The sequence below is a fragment of the Cervus elaphus genome, chromosome 22 (genome assembly GCF_910594005.1).
Source record: "Cervus elaphus chromosome 22, mCerEla1.1, whole genome shotgun sequence".
Lineage (NCBI taxonomy): Eukaryota > Metazoa > Chordata > Mammalia > Artiodactyla > Cervidae > Cervus > Cervus elaphus.
This window is the reverse complement of record NC_057836.1, coordinates 12291560-12313646: the sequence shown is the minus strand read 5'-3', so window position 1 is coordinate 12313646 and position 22087 is coordinate 12291560. Positions and strand designations below refer to the sequence as shown.

Sequence of the window (22087 nt, the reverse complement as noted above, 5' to 3'; positions counted from 1 at the left end):
TGATGCAATATATTTAGTAGGTGTCTGATACATACCAGACTGAACTGGACATGACTCCTCATAGGTTCCAGGAGGTACTGAATTCTGCCCTTGACATGGCATTAATCTCTCTGGCCTACAATTAGTTGTCTGTGTGAGCAGGTAGGGACTCTAGCTCAGATTCTTTCTAGTTCTCTGATCCTATGGCCATCTTGTAAGTGTGGGGAATTATTAACCACATTTGAGTCATGTGATACGAATTAAATGATATCAGACAGTTGGGAATGGTTAAGTGTCAGATGATTGGATGAAGCTAGGTGATTGAATAGGCCATAGTGTAAAATAAATACTGGAGAGAAAAGCAGCAGTGAGGCCCATCTTAACTTGGTCTTAGTTTAAGGAAGTGAGATGTTGACAGATGTAGATGAAGATCTACAAGACCTTCTAGAACCAACACCAAAAAGGATGTCCCTTTTCATCCTAGGGGACTGGAATGCAAAAGTAGAAAGTCAAGAGATACCTCTAACAGGCAAGTTTTGCCTTGGAGTACAAAATGAAGCAGGGCAAAGGCTAACAGAGTTTTGCCAAGAGAAAGCACTGGTTATAGCAAACACCCTCTTCCAACAACACGAGACGACTACACATGGATGTAACTGGGGACTCAATAGTGAAATCACATTGATATATTCTTTGCAGTCGAAGATGGAGAAGCTCTATACAGTCAGCAAAAACAAGACTGAGAGCTGACAGTGGCTCAAATTGTGAACTCCTTGTTGCAAAAATCAGACTTAAATTGAAGAAAGTAGGGAAAACTTGTAGACTATTCATGTATGACCTAAATCAAATCCCTTAGGATTATACAGTGAAAGTGACAAATAGATTCAAGGGATTAGATCTGATAGACATAGTGCCTGAAGAACTATGTAGGTTCGTAGCGTTGTACAGAAGGCAGTGATCAAAACCATCCCCGAGAAAAAGAAATGCAAAAAGGCAAAATGGTTGTCTGAGGAGGGCTTACAAATAGCTGAGAAAAGAAGACAAACTAAAGGCAAAAGAGAAAAGAAAAGATATATCCATCTGAATGCAGAGTTCCAAAGAATAGCAAGGAGAGATAAGAAAGACTTCTAAGTGATCAATGCAAAGAAATAGAGGAAAACAATAGAATGGGAAAGACTAAAGATCTCTTCAAGAAAATTAGAGATACCAAGGGAACATTTCATGCAAAGATGGGCTCAATAAAGGACAGAAATGGGATGGAATACCGACAAAAGCAGAAGATATTAAGAAGAGGTGGCAAGAATACACAGAAGAGCTATGCAAGAAAGATCTTAATGACCCAGATAACCACGGTGGTGTGATCACTCATCTGGAGCCAGAAATCCTGGAGTGTGAAGTCAAGTGGGCCTTAGGATGCATCACTGTACAAAGCTAGTGAAGGTGATGGAATTCCAGCTGAGCTATTTCAGATCCTAAAAGATGCTGCTGTGAAAGTGCTGCACTCAATATGCCAGCAAATTTGGAAGACTCAGCAGTGGCCAGAGGACTGGAAAAGGTCAGTTTTCATTCCAATCCCAAAGGAAGGCAATGCCAAAGAATGTTCAAACTACCACACAGTTGCACTCAATCTCACATGCTAGCAAAATAATGCTCAAAATTCTCCAAGCTAGGCTTCAACAGTATGTAAACTGAGAACTTCCTGGTGTTCAAGCTGAATTTAGAAAAGGCTGAGGAACCAGAGATCAAATTGCCAACATCCGTTGGATCATAGAAAAAGCAAGGGAATTCCAGAAAAACATCTACTTCTGCTTCATTGACTATGCTAATGCCTTTACTGTGTGAATCACCACAAACTGTGGAAAATTCTTCAAGAGATGGGAATACCAGACCACCTGACCTACTTCCTGAGAAACCTGTATGCAGGTCAGGAAGCAACAGTTAGAACTGGATGTGGAACAATGGACTGGTTCAAAACTGGGAAAGGAGTACTTCAAGGCTGTATACTGTCAACCTGCCTGTTTAACTTATATACAGAGTACATCGTGCAAAATGCTGGGCTGGATGAAGCACAAGCTAGAATCAAGATTGCCAGGAGAATATCAATAACCTCAGATATGTAGATGACACTACCATTATGGCAGAAAGCAAAGAAGAACTAAAGAGTCTCTTGATGAAAGTGAAAGAGGAGAGTGGAAAAGTTGGCCTAAAACTCAACATGCAAAAAACGAAGCTCATGGCATCTTGCCCCATCACTTCATGGCAAATAGATGGGGAAACAATGGAAACAGTGAAAGACTTTATTTTCTTGGGCTCCAAAATCACTGCAGATGGTGACTGCAGCCATGAAATTAAAAGACATTTGCTCCTTAGAAGAAAAGCTATGACAAACCTAGACAGTGTAATAAAAAGCAGAGACATTACTTTGCTGACTAAGGTCCATCTAGTCAAAGCTATGGTTTTTCCAGTAGTCAGCTATGGATATGAGAGTTGCACCATAAAGAAAGCCGAGCACCAAAGAATTGATGCTTCTGAACTGGAGTGTTGGAGAATACTCTTGAGAGTCCCTTGGACTGCAAGATCAAACCAGTCAATCCTAAAGGAAATCAGTCCTGAATAGTCATTGGAAGGACCGATGTTGAAGCTGAAATTCCAATACTCTGGCCACCCGATGGGAAGAACTGACTCATTGGAAAAGACCCCGATGCTGGGAAAGACTGAGGCAGGAGAAGGGGATACCCAGTCAATTCTGAAGGAAATCAGTCCTGAATATTCATTGGAAGGACTGGAACTCCAATACTTTGGCCACCTGTGTTAAGAACTGACAACTGACTCTCTGGAAAAGACCCTGATGCTGGGAAAGATTGAAGGCAGGAGGAGAAGGGGCAACAGAGGATGGGATGGTTGGATGGCATCACTGACTCAATGAACATGTGTTTGAGCAAGCTGTGGGAGTTGGTAATGGACAAGGAAGCCTGGCGTACTGCAGTTCATGGGGTTGCAAAGAGTTGGACATGACTGAAAAACTGAACTGATGTTGTCAGTCTGGATTGGTGGTCACAGTTGTTATGCAGAAAAAGCAATGATGTTGAGAAGTAACAAAGAAGCCAGTAAAAATCTCACTTTTGTCCAGCCAGACACCTTTAGCCGTTGGAGGGAAAGTAGGAGTACTAACAGCTAGCTGTTACCTGCTGTTGTAAATGTTTCTCTTTGTTTAAGGAGCTCCCAGAGAATAATAGCACTTAAGTGTTGTGAAGAAGCATCTGAGAATAAGTAAGGTTTTCTGTTCTGGATCATGGAAATAATGATGGCTTTGAAAGAAATTGGTGAAGTCCAGAGAAAGGCAGAGTTAAAGAGAAGGACGATTTAGACCTATAAACTGTTACATGTATGTGAATGGTATTTTATTGTACATAGTGAAAACTCAATTTTGGTATATTAAAAATGCTGGTCTTCACAGAATTAGATATTTGTGCCTACATTTTACCTCTGTCCAAAAGCTGCCTCAGTTTTGGTTTTGTTTGTTGCACAGTAAAGTTTAAAAACATTCTCACATACTTATATATAAACCTATGAAGCAGAGAACATACCTGTAGTCCTCTGTTTCGTTTTCATTATCTAAGCATAGTCTTGAGCAGGCTTGCTCAAACACCAAAGTTAAAGGTAGTGGTGAACTGCATGCTATAGTTAGGACCAGTATTGGCCTTCTGCACTACCTACTTGGTGTGCTTGATAGTGATGAGTTATGTTGAGCAGGAAAATTGTTAGAATTAAGTCATTTCCAGCCTTTAGAATAGAGATCTTCCTATCAAATAACTTCTAAGCTGTTACGTTACTGTTCTTGAGTGATTGAAGCCTTAGTATCCACTGTCTTGATGGGGATTCAGGCTTACCACATTACAAGGGACGGCACTTTGTTATGTTACCCAACCTAACACTGCCATGAGCAGTGATTTTTCTATCATCTTTGTTAAATTCCATGAGGAAAAACCTTTCCTTAATCACCAGGATTAAAGCAGTAGTCATTGGGTCCAAGAGCTCTTCCTGGCAAATGGAGATGTCTTTAGGTAGATCTATATGTTAAGGCTTTTAGGGAAGAAAAGCAGAAGAATAAATTCTTATCACTTCTGTGTACTAATTCGCAGCTGTTTAAATTTTTTTAATGTACCATGAGACCGTGGTAAGACAGTTTACCTTAATGTCACCACTTTCTAAATTAGGTAAACAGGAACTGTTAGGCTCACTTTTCAAGTGAGTTTAAAGAATATGGCTCCAGTCACACAGACTTGGTATCTATAGGCTGAACTTTATGTACGGGGAGCTCAACCCCGGTATTGGGGTTTTCTTGTCCAGTGTTCTTTAGGCTGTATATTCTGAGTTTACATTTTGGTCACTGAATTCATTCCCCATTTTCTTTTGAAGCTTAGTTTCAACATGAGGAAGGGGAAGAGGGGTGTTTAGATAAACAGATTTCTAGTGTAGGTATTGGTGTCAAGGAGGCAGAACCTGTGGACATGGCAGGGGTGGAGCTTTGAGCAAGTGAAGAATCTTGTTTGTCTAGGGACCTGCTGCTGTTGGAGGAGAGGCAGGAGGAGGAGTAGCAGAATAAGTTTGCCTGCTATTCAGCATGTAGTTGTGTTTAAAGGGCTGATCAGTAAGTAATAAGGAGATTGTTGGCTGAGCAGAGCAAACCCATGTTTGAGAGTCGTGGAAGCATGGCTAGTGTTAAACAGGAAATTCAACTTCAGCCTGATTTTGACGTCTGCCTTGCTTATGCTGTGGGCTAAGTTATTCTGTTAACTTACATCTTATATGATCCCCTCCCCCCTCCATTTTCCTCTAACAAGTCTGTTTTGCCTTTTCTGATGGATTTTACAAAGAGAGATTTTTGCTCAGTGTTTGTCTTCGTAAATTCTCATTGCTGCTGCTGCTCTCAAAAGGATTGTGTAAATGAGGTGGGTAAGAATTTCCAATATATACCAAAGGTGTGTTGTGATATTTATGTATGGAAGGTTTCAGTTAAAGTATTGGGATTGTTAATTCAGAATGCTTTTCAAAATAGTTCTGCAATTTAGTTAACTTACACAGCATTTTCTATGAGGAGGAAGGAGACTTTTCTCAATTCTGAGTGGTTAGGAAAATTTTTACTCTTAGGAAGAGAAAAATGTTACCCTGACACACTACAGCTTAAGTTTTTAAGAATTCAAGTGCTGACAGTTTTTAAGAGCCAGAAGACTGAACCGGAGGATACTACATTATGACTCACTTTTATTTTTTATTATGACTCACTTTTATTTTTCCAGCAGATTAGCTGCAAACTATGAGTATATAGAATTGACAGAAAACTCAGTCTGTGAGATGCGTATATGTTTGGAGTTTTTCTTAGTTTAAATAAAGCAACATATTTTATAAAGATTTATGTCAGTTTTTTTTTTAAGTATCAACTCTGATGTACCCTTGGAGAATCACAACTATTGTTTTTTTCTTTTTGTTCTCCATTTAAGATTGCATAAAAGTCACCTTTTTTGTTTCGTTTATGAGTATATATAATTTTAATCCCAGAGGTGTCTTAAATGGATATACATTAGCTGTTGAAGAAGTACTTTTGTGTAATGCAGAATAACAAGCTGCTGTTTCATGTCAAAGAAACATTTTACGGCACTTCTGCCTGAAGAGAGGTCTTGTGAATCACAGCAGTGAGGAAGAGTGTTTCTGGAGTTGGCAGCTTGCTGACTCTGGAAGGGTGAAGGGACAAGGCACCAGTCTTTAACTTAGGTTTTCTAATGTGTAAAACATTAGCCCAATTTATCTTCCTTAGTACTCTTTTATGTTTTGTGTTCTTGAACCTCATTCAGAATAGATGAGCAAAACTTTGCTTCTGCTGTTCAAAACAGGAGTGAAAAAAGACTGTGTGGGGCTAAATCAGAGAGTATAGAAAAGAGGTGTCATTTGAAGGATTTTTAGACTCTTCATCATCTTTTTTGAAATAAACAAATTCAAGGAAAAGAGATGAAATATCATCATGAAAACATTTTCTTATCATTGTTCTGTTTGGTGCTTAAATGATGTTTTAGAGTAATCTTAAATCAACTTTTTAATTTAAAAATTTATCAATTATTAAAAAAACAGTTCTCGTAGAACAAGAAGCTTCTGAGTATGATACGTCTTATGTATTGAAACATGTGTTTGTTAATTTTAAGTGGCTTTCCATCAGGTGCCCCAGATGACTTCAGTAGGTCACATTCCAGGTCATTGATGTTTTATGCTTATTTTTACTTTTTTGGGGGGGGGTCACTTTTAATATACAATTCCTGTATATCCTTGCTTCTTTCCAAATGATTCAGAATACCTCTGTTTGATAGTTTGATAAGATATGTGGATAATCCTGGCTTCTTGATGCTTGGTGAAATGTCTTGTCTTTCTCACTGTCTCAGTGGGTGATGGTTGAATACCAGCCGCTGGGCTGTCTCGTGCACTGGCTGTCTCGGCGCCTGCGGTGCTCTCTAAGGCGGCAGTAGCAGCTGAGCCTGGCGGTGGTGGTTGCAGTTGTACAGCGCCGGTGCAGAAAACTTGAATCTTGGCTATACGTTGAGAAAGAGCTTACCCTAGTAGAGTCAGTGTGTTATATGATGCATAGTTGCTGGTTTTGCAACTGTGATCTGGAATCTTGATTGTTCAACTAGCTTTTTTACCTGTAAATAGAAATTCCTGTTTGTGAATGTGTTTGTCTGCATAGGTTGGATTAACAAGAGGATTGTTTTTAAGGATAAGCAAAGCTGAAAGCATGTTCACTGTGGATCTTGGTGATTATTTTTCAAAGAGAATTTTATGCTTTCTTTTTAACTCTAAGCCTTATTACCATTGGTGATTACTTTTGAAGTCAAAGGTGCCTTAGGTCAGCAAACTTAATAATTCAAAGAGCTTTCAACCTGGACAGTCACACATGAGTCTAGTTCCCATGAATATAGTTAAACAGGTATTATCCCCCTTTGCTAGACAGGGAAATGAAGCTCAGAGCTGCTTCTGCTTGTCCAGGTCGCACTGAATTCAAGTCTTATGCTCCATCCTTTCATCTTTCCAGTATGCCTGTGCTAAATTGAAATGGAGAAGTCTTAATATAGTCAGTATATGTGTGATTTATTAACTCAATATGTAGAGTTGCCAGAAGGTCAGACTCATTCCTCTAAAATGTGTGTGTTTATGAACGTGGGAACATGTTTTCTAATCCTATTCTGTAGCCTCTTTAGCTTCTTTCCTGTACATTTGAAGTGTCCTTACATGAAAGGCCAGCTGTGTATTACTGTCTAATTTTACCAAAGAACAATCTTTCAGATAGTTTTCTGCCAATAGTGAATGTTCTAGGAACTTATACAGTGTCTTATTTTATTTTTTTTAAGTATTTTAGACTGTTCTTCCCATTATATTTGTAAATGGCATCTTAAAAGTTTGCTTTTATACTTTTACATGTTTATTGTAAAAATTAAAAGCAAATATAAAAATCTCCAGTGTTTCTGCTACCAGAGAACTTTTAGTGAGCATCATCCTTTTAAAAAAAAAACAAAAATCAGTTCCTGTTTTCTTTAGCTTTAATTTAAAATATCATGCCATACCATACCAGCTTGCTCAATTAAAGCAGGCTTTTCCTTCAGTGACATTGTTTTTTGTTTTTATTAGAATGATTATGTGATGACAAGGACTGGTTGAGAAGACTTAGCTAGACTTGAAAAATAAGAAGATTGAGGAAAAATTCAAATAATATGTATTGTCACCGAGACATTGGGTGATTATTTCTAGTCCCTGTCTCCTCCTCGCTGTGTGTTAGGTGGTCATAGACTTACCTTGCCTCTTGGAAAGTATATCGTGTTGCTACTTCAGCTCAGTCTGTGTGACTTAGAAGAGGCAGGAATAGATAATGAGATGTTCTTCTCCACACCATCTCTCAGACAGGAGTAGATTGTTATTCTTCTATCTTGTATACATTTTCTACACACTGCTGAAATTTTCATTTGCAAAGAATTTACCTTTTGTGAAAATTCTAAAATATTACAATGGTGCTGTTTTATGTAATAGTGATGTTAAATTTTTTTCTGAAATTAATTGGAAAGTTTGTCTTTCAGATGTATCTGATATGTTATTTGTCATTTTATGTTTTCGTATGTACAAGACAATTCGCTCTTCAGTTACCATGCCAAACCAGTCTAAATTCTTCACTTCTTACTGAGTTTGTTAAGGAGTACTATATTGATAGAATACCTGCCAGACTAAGCATGTGAATTCATGCCCACACATGGGTCCTCTGTTCAAAAGAGTTGCATGTTACGTTGATTAATGTGTTAGGGAACAAGGTTGAACAGAAGATCTAACCAATTAGAACTTTGGGCTTTGTTTTAGCCAAAATTTCCATTACCTGAAACACAGCAAAAGATGCTAATGATAGCCTACTTTTATCACTAACAGTGTGGTGGCCATGGAAGTAAGTGACTCCGCTGTCTTAACTATTCCCTATTGTTACCTTGTAGGGGCTAAATAGCTACTACCAGCTCTGACCCTGCATGAACTAGATCCTGCAGGCAAACCAGGAAAAAGCCAGGATGGTGAGAAGGCAGTTGAGTAGAACCTTAGGAGGCAAGTTCAAATTCAGGTTCAAAGTCCCTGCCTTCATTAATGTGTTCCTGTTGCTATTTTTATGATTTTCAGGGAGTGAAGCCAGCCAGTTTTGACAAAGTAGCAATTCCAGAAGTGAAGGAAATTATTGAAGGATGCATACGGCAAAACAAAGATGAAAGGTAAGTTGCCTCTTTTGACCTGGATATTGCTTAAACAAAAACTTCAAGTATAATATGCTCTGAATAGAACCCTCAACCTAAGGTGTATGTAATACTTTACTTGTAAAAGTATTAGTTTTCTAATACTTAGTTTCTCTGTTTATGTCATTTAATATCTTTGAAAGTGAACTTCTGTCCACTCGAGGTAGTATTCAGATTTAGTATACTGAAATATTGTAAAAGTGTGGTTTGGTAGACTTTGAATAATCCAGAACCACCTTAAATGTAGCTGCTGCATTCAGTAAGGGCTACTTATACCATCTACCTGATTTGTAAAACTCACTAGGTTCTATCCTGACACAACAGATCTCTTCCTTAGCTGTTTACCAGTTGAATTCTAAAGATGAAGTAAAATTTTTGGCTCTTTAAAATCAACTCAGCTATGCAGGTATTGATTTACTGTTGCTATGCCAGAATTGAAGAAGAGCAAAATGTCAAAATTCCTTTGAGTAAGAAGAGACAACTTCACCCAGAGCTTGGGAGGAGATCTGGCTTAGTCATTATGCTAACAGAGGGCTTTTCTCAGAGGAGTGGCAAGTATCTGATCTGCCATATAGCTGATTCATCACCCGTTAGGCATGGCAAAGGTCCAGTGTCTGTTTTTGAAAAATAATCTACCTTCACCATCCCCCGTCACCATCCACAAAAGAAAAAGTAGACCCACTAGTACAAAGTGTAAATTGAACATAATCTACCTCTTGAAGAATATGAGTGATCAGGTATTTCAGCCAAATTAAAGAATTCCATATCTTCTCTTCTCCAGTCTCATGTTCTTTTCATAACTTTGTTATTTGGAAGAGCTTAAGATCTTGATCTTTAAAGCTTTTTAGTAGAAATTTAGTTTGGGTTTCTGTTTTTATATACACTGATTGAAAAAGAGACACCTTAATCTCTTTAAGAACATTTTTTAAAAAAACTATAAAGGAATATTTGTCTCCAGTCATAGAATGTGGTACTCTTGTTTCTTGTCTTGATGGAACAGTTTACTAGATTACTGGTATTTTGAGAGGATTTATCTAGAGAAAACTGTTCCATAATCAGACTTCTGCTTGCCTAGTACACTAGGTGCTGAACCAAGAATTGAGAGGATTTATTGTGTAAAGAAAAATTGCTATATTAGAAGGTAATGTACTATAGAAATAAAAAGGTTTTTGAGTTTTGATTCCATGATTTATGACTTTTATAATTGAGCAAGATGGTCAGTCTCTCTGAGAATCCATCCATTTCCTGCTGATCAGGAAATGGTATCTCATTGGATACCAGAAATCAGATGAGATCATACATACAAGAATTTGGTTAACTATTAATATAAGCACTATATAAACACATTTAAAAGTATCACTTCCAGGGAGAGTAGCACTGACATGTATACACTACCATGTGTGAAATAGGTGCCTAGGAGGAAGCTGCTGTGTGGCACAGGGAATTCAGCTGGGTTCTCTGTGATGACCTGGAGGGGCGGGAGGCTCAAGAGGGAAGGGGCCGCACGTGTACATGCAGCTGGTTCCCTTTGTTGTCCAACAGAAACTAGCACAACGTTTTAAAGCAATTATACTCCAGTAATAAGAAGTATCACTTTCAGCCCTTATTCATAATTGAGATTGTTTTGATGTTCCATAACTTGAATAAAACTATAATCACTGCTTAAATGAAGCAGTGTAGAGATGAATTAGAAAATTCCTGTTCTTCTTTTTGCAGTCCTTTTTCATTATTCTAAACATAACATACTTGAGAAGTATCTTTTAAATCTAATGGCATTTTGTTTTTTGTTTCTTTCCCTTCTCTTTTGAAGATACTCTATCAAAGACCTTTTGAACCATGCCTTCTTCCAGGAGGAAACAGGGGTACGGGTAGAATTAGCAGAAGAAGATGATGGAGAAAAGATAGCCATTAAATTATGGCTACGTATTGAAGATATTAAGAAACTAAAGGGGAAATACAAAGACAATGAAGCTATCGAGTTTTCCTTTGACTTGGAGAAAGATGTGCCAGAAGACGTTGCTCAAGAAATGGTAAATTAGCACCGATCAAGCCATTTAAATTTTATGCTGATTTATGTACGTTGATACTGTTGATATACATTGATACTGTTGAGCAGAAAAGCAGTTTATGAAGCAGTGTGTATGACATATTCTATTGATATAAAATTCCATTAATGGTCCCAAGATTTATTCTTATTTTAGAAGACATGTATATGCATAGATATGTATAGTGATAGATGGATGGACAGGCAGGCAGGCAGGCAGATATACAGAGAAGGAGTGAACTGGAGGACATTTTGAAGTCATTTTCAAAGTCTGTAGGATTGACTGACTTCTAATTAGTGTAACCTATTTAGTTAGAATGAAAAATTGTTTCTACATACTGATACATTAGCCTTTGGTCACTCATCTGGGTAATAAACCCAATAATCAGTTCACACATTGTTTTTACTTTAAAGGAAATTTTCAGGATCACTCGTTAGTAGGCAGCTTTTGGCCTGTCGTTTTCAGGGAAACACTTCGCCAAGCTTAGGCTTTTCATGGTGCCTTAATAGCCATTTACTGTGCAGAGATGGAGACAGTCTCTGCCCGAATGTGTCAGAGCCATTCAGTACTTACATTTGAGAAGGGTTCAGCATGAGAGAGGTACTTATTTTTAACTGTCAGGTTTTTATATTATTTGAGTTTTTATTTTTAACCTTCACATATTTACCACAGTTGTTTTGTTTGGTTAAGTGGTTGTCTAGTGAAAAGACGGTAAAGCGTCAGCCCACAGTGCGGGAGACCTGGGTTCGATCCCTGTAACAGGAAGATCCCCTGGAGAAGGAAATGGCAACCCACTCCAGTACTCTTGCCTAGAAAATTCCATGGATGGAGGAGCCTGGTGGGCTACTTTACTCTTTTCTTTTCTTTCTTTCTAGTGAAGAGAAGTAAAAGCAGCACAGGTTCATATTGATGGTTACATGTGAGTGGGAAATTGAGTATAATAAAATAAGCCTTTTGGTTTTACCACTTGGATGCTTAGGTTCCCTATTGATTTGTTATAATTAGTGAAAGTACATGTACTTGATGAGTTCGTATAAAGATAATAGCATCCACCCCATGAGTATCTGCAAAAATGGTGGGCACGTGCATAGTGCAGACCAGTAGTTTCACTGTTTGGTTAAGGTCAGTGCTCGGACAGTTCTTTCTTCCTCTCCTTCTCTGTTTTTCTTTCTCCAAAGACTATTGTTTGTGTTTGGTTTGTTTTCTTTCGCTATCCTGCTGTTTCCTGATGTACCCTTTCATCCTGTAGGTAGATTCTGGGTATGTCTGTGAAGGTGACCACAAGACCATGGCAAAAGCCATCAAAGATAGAGTATCGTTAATTAAGAGAAAACGAGAACAGCGTCAATTAGTGCGGGAGGAGCAAGAAAAAAGGAAGCAGGAGGAGAGCAGCCTCAAGCAGCAGGTGGAGCAGCAGCCCAGCGCCTCCCAGGCCGGAGTCCAGCAGCCCCCTGCCACCAGCACTGGCGGACCCGCTGCCTCTGCTGTGTCTGCATCCGTCTCCACGCAGGTAGAGCCAGAAGAGCCTGAGGCCGACCAGCACCAGCAGCTGCAGTACCAGCAGCCTGGTGTGTCTGTGATATGTGAGTATCAGGGGCCCAGTGAGGTTGCTAGGCACGCTCTTAGCTGATGCTCTGTCTTCCTGGTCATCATTTTGCACTGGCCTCTTGGTTTTGAATTGTGAATCTAACATATAAATAAGAGGTTTGAAATGTTTGCTGTCTCCTTTTCCTTTTGGTTCTTATGTTCACAGCTAATAGCATAGAAGAATGGGACAGTGAGGAAATGGGATTAGGATGTGAGAAATTCTGCAGGTTCCAGCATCTTGGATGTTCTATTTGTAGATTCCTACCTTTTACAGTTTCTTAAATTAATAGTGAAATGTGACAAGTTTATCTTAGCTACTTAATATTGAACCTGTTAATCTGGTTCAGCTCTTTTAGCAAAGCTGAATAACATATAAACTAGAAATTAATGAGGCCACTAGTTACTAATTGAGCCATCTTAATAGAGCCCACTGGTCTCCATGGTTAAGACTTTGGAAGCTGTGTCAAACTTCAGGCCTATTAACAACTTTCTGTTTTATTCCCCCTTGTTCATTGGGTGGTAAATTCTGTGATGGCCAGGGGATTTTTTTTTTTTTTTTAAGATGAAACTTTTCTATATGGATTCGTCAGTTAAACATAGAAATCTGCTTAGTAAAACTAGTCATTCTTTATTTAGTTCAGGTCTGTGCAAAGATAAGACCAATTAACTCTAAAATCAGGGGTTTGTGATGGGAAAAGATGAATCTCCTTTTCATGATTTGTCTCTCTGTCTTGTATTTTGGCAACGTCTCCTTCAGCTGACGGGACAGTTGACAGTGGTCAAGGGTCTTCTGTCTTCACGGAATCTCGAGTGAGCAGCCAACAGACAGTTTCGTACGGGTCCCAGCATGAGCAGGCACCTTCCACTGGCGCCCCCCCAGGGCACACAGCATCTGTTGTCCAAGCACAGGCTCAGCCCCATGCAGTATATCCACCCTCAAGTTTGGTGAGTAACTGTGCAAGAGCGCGCACACCTGTAACATGCTCAGGGCACACTCTGCCACTGAATGAGTGACAGCACGAGTCCAGAGTAAAAAGTGCAAGTGGTGCCTTTCCAGAGGAGGCAGGTTGTTTATTATAGAACCGTCAGAGTGATTCAGGCAGGGTGGGGTACGTGCCTTACTCTGTGAAGACACTGTTCACAGGATTTAAACTCATCAGCGTTTGATTAAAGATAATGCTCTCTAGCACTTTAAAGTTGAAACTGTTCAAAGCAGTCTAAGTTAGACATACAGATGGTTTGGGAGTTGGGGGCAAGGAGAGTTTTTCAGAAGTTACTTGAAAGAATTACTAAACATTTTCTGTAAGACATCTTATTGTATAAAACACAGGTAAGACCTTCAAACCATTATAGAATGCTGCATGTGAGTACACCAGAGAAAAGGAATGACCATTTAATTTAGCGCTTGTGTTTAATCATCAGTTGCTATGCGTGTTCTTGCCTTAAAGTCTGTGTTGGACACAAGTTCTTTCCCCAGTATATGTTCATTTGCTTCTTCCCTTTATTTTGGTATCTGTTTTATGACTGATTTATTTTCAGATTCAATTTGTAGCAATTATATCCTGATGTATATATTGTACATTTGTACCTATGCATATATACACACACACACACACATTATTACCCATGTTTTACATTAGCCACTCTTGCTTCTCATACAGAGAATATTCAAATAGACCAGTAGATAATACCCCATTTCTTTGGTCAACCTTCCATGAAGTCTTCAGAAGTGAACAAGATGCATCTTCTGCCTCAGGACGGAATTGAGAATTACTGGTCACTACAGTGCTCTTGTTTAGTGAGATCTTTAGGCAGATAGCTTGCCCCTCTGTCTCAGAAACTTTGAATTTGTGGAACTCTTGTTCTTCATTGAATGAAACCCTTTCTCTGGTAAGAAAATACTTCTGCTTGTTCTGGTCTCTTATCCTACAGCTTGGAATAAAAGATGTTTGCTTGTTTTAGAGTCCATTAGTTAGTTCTCCATTGGCTACATGTTAAGATGAATGGCCACAGTTACAGAAAGAAAACTTCCAGTGTAATAGCAATCTACTTCTCTGACCTTTAAAATAAGTAGGTAGGGTAGAAGAGCTTTATACAGACTGTACAGGTGTATTTCTGTGATGTAACAAATATTATTTGTCAGCATTTCTTATCAGTTTCTACTCTTGTTGATTTCTTCTGGATCATCATAACTATAGATTTCTTAAAAACTTTTTAATCTCTTGGCTTCCCACATCACAGGATATGAACTTTGGGTCTCTATTTTAGAAATGGAAAAGGACTGACCATTTATGAAGATGTTAAATATTTGAGCCACAAATATAGCTATATTTATTAATGTTCTAAAAGCATACCATTAATTAAATGAAATGAAAAAAGGCAGACATTCTTGCCTTTTAATGATAATATTCTATGGAAGTCTCATGAAGAATTACTAAATATTGAGGATTTTTCAAAGCTTTTATAATCAGTCCTTTCTAATTCCAGAAAGTATTTACCATGGCTTGCAATAGGATATCAATTACAAGTAAAATTTAAAAATACAAGAGAAGCAAGAGTGGGGAAAAAATGTAATTAATTACACAGTTCACAGTTTCTAAAAGGAAACAACAGACATGCTCAGGACAGCCTTAGAGCTTTAGATTTGCTGCTTTGTGGCTATATTGAAGCCTTTATATTAAGATGCTTTAAACTTTTAAACCAAAGTCAACTTTGTTGTGGCTGAAAAAAATTTAACGTTATTCTTTAGAGATTCACAGTTTAGATATTTTTCCATTGACTACTTTAGTAAAAATACAGAATATTTCCTGTATCTACTATGAATTATGTCTAGAAAACTAATGCTTTTCCTGGAATATGACTTTTAGCTTTATTGACAAAGATAGGCAAATGTGATAAACTATTCTATCAGCCAACAACTTTTTGTTTACTGCCTTCTAAAATAGGACTGAGAAATCCTGTATGTCTGAGGTTCCCAGAGCTCCAGAAGAGCAATTCAGTCTTAAGATCTTCTGTATCTTGTAATGTGCATTAAACTGATAGAATTTATTAACAAGTTTGCAGAGACTACAAGCCAGTATTCATCGTTTTCCCAGTCTGCTTTGCTGCCTCAGTCGGTCATTCTTACTCATACACTCATAACAGTTAATGTTATTTCAGAATGTTTAGGAAGGTACTTGATCATTATTTTGGTGGTTAATTTTTAAAAACCTGCACTTGACCAACAGTGTAGAGAGAATAGCATGGTCTGCCAAGTGCTCTTTGTGGAGTTCTGTCTCCTCAGAAAATGACTTCGTGGAATGGGGGGAGGATGGAACATTTCTTTATGTCAGCTGTGCCCTGTTACCATTGTACATTTTGTTTTGTTTTCAGAGTGCTGTGTTTTTCACGTGTGTGTTTGTTTTCTGTTTAGCCTCGTCGTGGCCGTAGCATGTCGGTTTGTGTCCCCCATCTTCCTGCTGTCCCCTCTCTGTCCCGCATCTCTCCCAGTGCTCCTTCCACCCCACCACCAGTGCTGTCCGCACCTCTTTCTCCTTCCCTCCTCCGGACTGCCCCCGAGGAAACTTTTGCCGAAAAGCTTTCTAAAGCATTGGAGAGGGTCCTGCCTATGTACTCTGCCTCTCAGCGCAAGTGCCGACGCTCCAGCCTGCCTTCCCTCTTTGTCAGTGCTGTATGTAACACCAACTTCCTGACAGATGAGCATTTATCACCAATGAATACATCCAGGCATCAGGAGTTGTAATAATGATTAAAGAACAGGACTGAACTTAGTAATATAGTACGCTTTTAGGAAATAGGTTTTTCTTGTAATTTGTTTGTTATAAGACTGTAATGGGGAGAAAAGCAAGGAGGTAATGAGAGAGAATGCTTATAACACCCTTGGCACATAGCAGTCTGTGAGCAGAAAAATTTAGCCTTTATTATAATCTCCTATCCCCACCAGTGTATTCAACTCCTTGCATTTTCATCTTAGCAAAGAGTATGTGTATTATTTAAACTCGTTGGCTTTTTTGAAAGCAAACTTTCTCTTTATCAGAAGTTATCCAAATATGTTTTCACTTTGTTCTAGATAGATACCAATAATACTGCTTGAGTCCATTTTTTCCCGTAGTCAGTGAGGAATAATTGAAGAGAGAAAGTTGCTTTTAATTTGTTACCTATTTAAAATGAGGGATCAACAACCTAAAAGGCCACATAATGTTCCCTCTTGGCAAAATTTTTTTTTTTTTTTTTTTTAGATTGAATAGTGGACCTTGACTGTAATGCAGTACATTAAGGCGCACATAAAATACTTGCAGTTTGTCTTGGCCCCATTAATGTCTGTAGATGTGTTTATCTCTTAAGGTTATTTCAAACACTGTGGGACTTTGCTGCTGCTTTTCCAGATAGAGGATTTGGTTAGCATTCTGATCTAGAAATCCCAAAACTTCAGATTTGTACCTGGGAGAGTGATTAACTGTATAGTGTCTTGTGGCCTCGGGATACTGTTGAATAAACAACAGTAAACCAGAACATTCTGATTCAAAATAGAAACCTCCTTTTAAACTGTTGTGAAGAAGTAACAGTGGAGCCGTTTTGCAATTTTGATAGGATCTTTCCTATTGAAAAAGTGAAACTGATCTACCCTTTAAAAAAAGGGCCCATGAAAGTGAACTATTACAGTGTGTACCATTTGCATTTGACAGGGTAGAATTCTAATTTTAGAGTGTTTAACCTAGAACTGCTTCTATGACCAAAAAATGCTGTCAGATCAGGGTGGCTGTTTACATTACCCTTTTCACCTGATTTGAATAGCAAATTAGTCGATCCTTAAAATGGTATCAGAAAAGTGGACATTCAGTGGTTTGGCATCTCTAACATGTTTCATGTAGTAAAACTAACTGTGTATGGTTTGGTTTCCCAAACCAAATGATGGTCACTAGCCAAGCTGTGTATCTTTTATTACCCATCAGAAATCTCTTCTGATTTCTAGTTAGAAGACATGACGTTAGTTAATCAGAAATGAACCCTGGAGCCTCTTAACACAGCAGAAGATGATAAGGCTTCAGGGTAGGAAGATTTGGTACAGTCATAAGTGAGCATGTTACTTGTGGGTAAAAGCAGAATAGTCACTCGGAAGGTTAAATTCTTCATTTCCTTTGAGGAGGGGAGTGTTGTGGAAAAGCAGCTCTTATCTAATGCAAAGATGCCCACAGAATAGTTTTATTAACCCTGGATGTATTTAATGGGTTTTTACTATGCACATAATTTCCAAAAGCATTATATTTCTTTATTAATTATAAATTTGGTGTAACCATTTTGTAGGGTTACACAGAGCTGCCCAGTTGTGCATGTCTGATGTAATTTCACATATGAATGTATGAATTACTTGTCTTATTCATGTTGATACAGCCTCAGTCCATGGCGCATCCGCGTGGGGGGACCCCAACATACCCAGAATCACAGATATTTTTCCCAACTATTCATGAACGTCCAGTTTCTTTTTCACCACCTCCCACCTGTCCACCGAAGGTGGCCATTGCCCAGCGGCGTAAGAGCACCTCCTTCTTGGAAGCCCAAACTCACCAGTTCCAACCCCTGCTGAGGACTGTCGGCCAGAGTCTTCTTCCACCTGGTGGCAGCCCACCTAACTGGACTCCAGAGACTGTAGTCATGTGGAGCCCTGCAGCCAGTGGAGTCGCTGGAGAGCTGTGTGAGGTGCAGGCCCATCCTGTGTTTGAGCCAGCTCCAGTTTACAGTGACTACAGAGCTGGACTGGTGCTTCCAGAAGAAGCTCACTACTTCCTCCCTCCGGAAGCAGTGTATCTAGCCGGGGTACATTACCAGGCCCAGGTGGCAGAACAGTTTGAGGGTATTCCATACAGCTCACCAGTCCTGTCAAGTCCTATGAAGCAGACACCTGAGCAGAAGCCAGTGCACGGGGGCCCCACCTCCAGTTCTGTCTTTGAATTTCCATCGGGACAGGCTCTCCTGGTAGGACACCTCCAAAATGTAAGATTAGATTCGGGACTGAGCCCAGGCTCTCCCCTGTCTAGCGTTTCTGCACCTGTCAGTACAGATGCCACACACTTGAAGTTTCACCCTGTCTTTGTTCCTCATTCTGCACCTGCTGTGTTAACTCATAACAACGAAAGCAGAAGCAGTTGTGTGTTTGAGTTTCACATTCATACTCCAAGCTCCTCTTCAGGAGAAGGAGAGGGAGGAGTTTTACCTCAGCGCATTTACCGAAATCGGCAGGTTGCTGTGGACTCGAACCAGGAAGAACCACCTCCTCAACCTGCAGGATTACACAGCCGCCTGCAGCCTGTGACTGAAGAGCAGCAGACGCCCCAGGCCCCAGAGTTGACCATCTCTGTGGTGGAGCCCACCGGACAGACCTGGCCCATAGGAAGCCCAGAGTACTCCAGTGATTCCTCCCAGGTCACTTCTTCAGACCCCAGTGAATTTCAGTCACCTCCCCCTACAGGGGGAGCAGCTGCTCCTTTTGGCTCTGACGTCTCATTACCCTTTATCCGCCTGCCTCAGACAGTGTTGCAAGAATCCCCACTCTTCTTCTGTTTCCCCCAAGGAGCCACCTCTCCGCAGGTTTTATCCGCCTCATTTTCTTCAGGAGGATCTGCACTCCATCCACAGGTTACAGGAAAACTTCACGGTTCTTTTACACTACCCTGCTGTGACAGTTACATTTAAGTTTTCTGTCCCTCTTTTCCATTCATCAGGGATATTGTTTAATTTATTGTGGAGTTTCTCCATTGAGTGGGGAGGGTGATTTTAAACTACTTGTATTTAAGACCAAAATATGAGACCAGAGCTTCTTGATTTACCTATAATGTGTACAAACCCTTGGAAAAAAGAACACAAAAACTTAGAATTTTAATTGCTTGTCAGAATCAGTTATTTCTGTCCATACGTATTGGGTTGGCCAGAAAGTTCATTTGAGTTTTTCTGTATGATGGTATGTGAAAACCCGAACAAACTTTTTGGTCAGCTCAATAGAATGGATGGAGTTTTCAACTAGTTATGAACATGTTAGTGTCTATAAAGTTGACAGAGCATTGATTATTTACAAACAGTATTGTAAAATGTTTCTTTCTCCCTAGAAACAAACATGGCTAGTTTTTAAAACTTGGAGGAGATAATTTTTTTTCCCCTAAAATGAAAAGAATGGAAAATAGGGAATCTTTTTTTTTTTTTTGAAGTAGTGTTAGGAATATATAGAGTTTCCACTAGTATGAAAGGATCTTAAAAAACAGGAAACACCTTAGGAATTTGTCTTAACAAATGAAGATGCCTTTTAAAAATGGCATCCAACAAGTCACCATGTGTTATATGTTCAAATAAAATGTTAATCCATAAAATTGACTAATTCTAATTTTTAGTAACTAAATTAGAATCTAGTGTGGGTGATGGGGCTTCTTTTGTCTTAAGAATTTGTGATATATGTTGCAAGGTAAGGAACATGAGATACCTCAGTTCTTAGATTTTTCCTCAACAAATTAAATGTTGTTTATGTATGTGAACATACGCAGCCTCTTACAAGTAAAGACAAAGTGATGGACATAATAGGATTCAAGAAGTGGAATCAGTATTGACTGTTTCATATATTCCCTTGATACATTATGTCAAATGTATAAGTCTTATGAAATCTTTGTAGGAGACTTTGCAGTTAATTAGGAAACTTTGCAGTTATGTATTCAGGATGTTATTTAGATGTTTTAAATGATCTCATCTCACTCTTATATAAATTACTATATGTTCTTCATACTTTCTTCCTATGTTCTTCCCTCATCTGAGGCAAAAGTATCCCCCAAAATATGCATCAAATATTAGTTACTTAGAGCAATACTAAGCAGCAGAAAGATGCAGAGCTTGAGAATTTGTACTGCGAGCACATGCAGTGTGATATGCTCACGTTGACACACTGGTTGCCAGCTGTACTGTAAATGTGTGCACTGCCACTTTCACTCTGGAAACTTCCAAAATGAAATTTTAAACATCAAGTACTCTACAGGAAAGGTGCAGCAGGAATGTATGCTCAGGTGGTTAAGATGCAGTTGGATTGGATGTCCTATCCAAGTAGGCTTCAAAGAAGTGCCTCTGAACTGAGATGAGACAGCAGAGGTGGGACTTCTCATCTTCATAACTCACCTCTGTCAAGTTCTTCTTTCACTCTCACCTTCCCGGTTAACTTAAGATCTCTTCTAGGTGAGAGTTCCTCAGATTCACCCTTATTGACATTTTAGGTTAGGTGATGCTGAGTTGTGGGGGCTATTCTCTGCGTTTGTCAGATGTTAGCAGCATCTGTGGCCTCTACTCACTATAAACACCAGGAGCAGCTACCTCTCCCAGTTGTGCCAGCCAAAGACACATTCAGATATTGCCGAATGTCCCTGGGAAGGGTGTGGGGCACCCAAAGTGACCCTGGTTGAGAACCATTGCTCTAGGTACTTGGCAGTTAATAGTAACAGGTTTTTGTTTTTTGTTTTTTACATTTTTGACAAAAGTCACTATATCACTATAAGAAATAGCAAAAGGAACCAAAGTCACATTATCCAAATAACCCCTTTTCTTTGTTCAGATAGGTTTTTCATATTGATAGTCTGGTTACTTTTTTCCTCATTTTCAGTAACAATTTTATTATGAATCTTACTATTTAGGTCAAAGTTATAGTCTGAGCAATGGGATAGGTTAGGTTTTAACCATCAGTGGTTTTTTGCATGGTATGTTCTATAATATGATCCTTCTCTACCCTTCTCTTTAAAAACCTTCCCCAGCCATCTCTCCCTCCATACTTGATCAAGCTAATGTTTCATCTTGCTCAGTCAGACTCTCAGGAACTCATATGTTTATTGCAGAACCCTGACCTCTGTATACGGGTACCTTTGGGCTGCTCTAATTTTTTGTATTCACTTCTTTCCTTCAGGCACAGGGGCAGAGCCAGGGTCAGCCATCTTCAAGTAGTTTAACAGGGGTTCCATCTTCCCAACCCATGCAGCTTTCTCAGCAGGTGAGAGCAACTCATTGCTGCGCTTTATCCAGAGCCCTGTTTACATCTTTCATGAACTGGGTTCCTGATGTAAGTGGCTTGCTAAGTTTTTGAAAGGAAAATCAAGAAGCATAACATTTCTTGTCTTCGGTAACATTTTAAAGAATCTTTCGTTTAATGTATTTTTGAACAGTCTATTAGATTAGACATATATTGATATTCAAAAGAATTTTTCCTGAAATAATTTATGTGCCTTCTTAAACAGATGATTCTATGCTATTTTAACAATGTGGTTGACCCTTGAGCAACAACAGGGGGTTAGGGGCACAGGCCTTCTGTTCAGTTGAAAATCTGTGTGTAACTTTATAGTAGGTCTTCCCTGTTCATGGTTACATATCCATGGATTCATTAATCTTGGATTATATAGTACTGAAAGAAATTCACGTATAAGTGAATCCGTGCCATTCTAATCCATGTTATTCAAGGATCAACTGTACAAAGAATATCAGTTTTATTTCTGTATATTTCATGATTTGTCCTTTTATGAGCATTTTACCATTGCTTTCCTTGTGCTTGACACTAATGATTCTACACACCTTTTTAATTATTTCTAATCTGTGGGATGAGGTGTCAGATTTTATGCTAAAATGAATGCAAGCCTAAGGAACCATTTTCAGAAACTTTTATAA

The 22087-nt window shown here is 39.0% G+C and overlaps 1 protein-coding gene across 25 annotated transcripts in view; it reads left to right on the top strand.

Annotated features, from left to right (window-relative positions):
• Positions 1-22087, top strand: part of WNK1 (WNK lysine deficient protein kinase 1) — a 128614-nt gene that overhangs the window by 74086 nt on the left and 32441 nt on the right. For 15 of the 25 annotated variants that reach the window (XM_043881868.1, XM_043881876.1, XM_043881873.1 and 12 more), the window contains exons 5-10: positions 8671-8759; positions 10591-10810; positions 12075-12408; positions 13170-13357; positions 17804-19045; positions 21336-21419. In XM_043881868.1, the coding sequence (XP_043737803.1) occupies positions 8671-8759; positions 10591-10810; positions 12075-12408; positions 13170-13357; positions 17804-19045; positions 21336-21419 (2157 nt within the window). The remainder of the gene's footprint in view (positions 1-8670; positions 8760-10590; positions 10811-12074; positions 12409-13169; positions 13358-17803; positions 19046-21335; positions 21420-22087) is intronic. The other 10 variants (XM_043881881.1, XM_043881882.1, XM_043881880.1 and 7 more) reach the window with 2 other exon arrangements.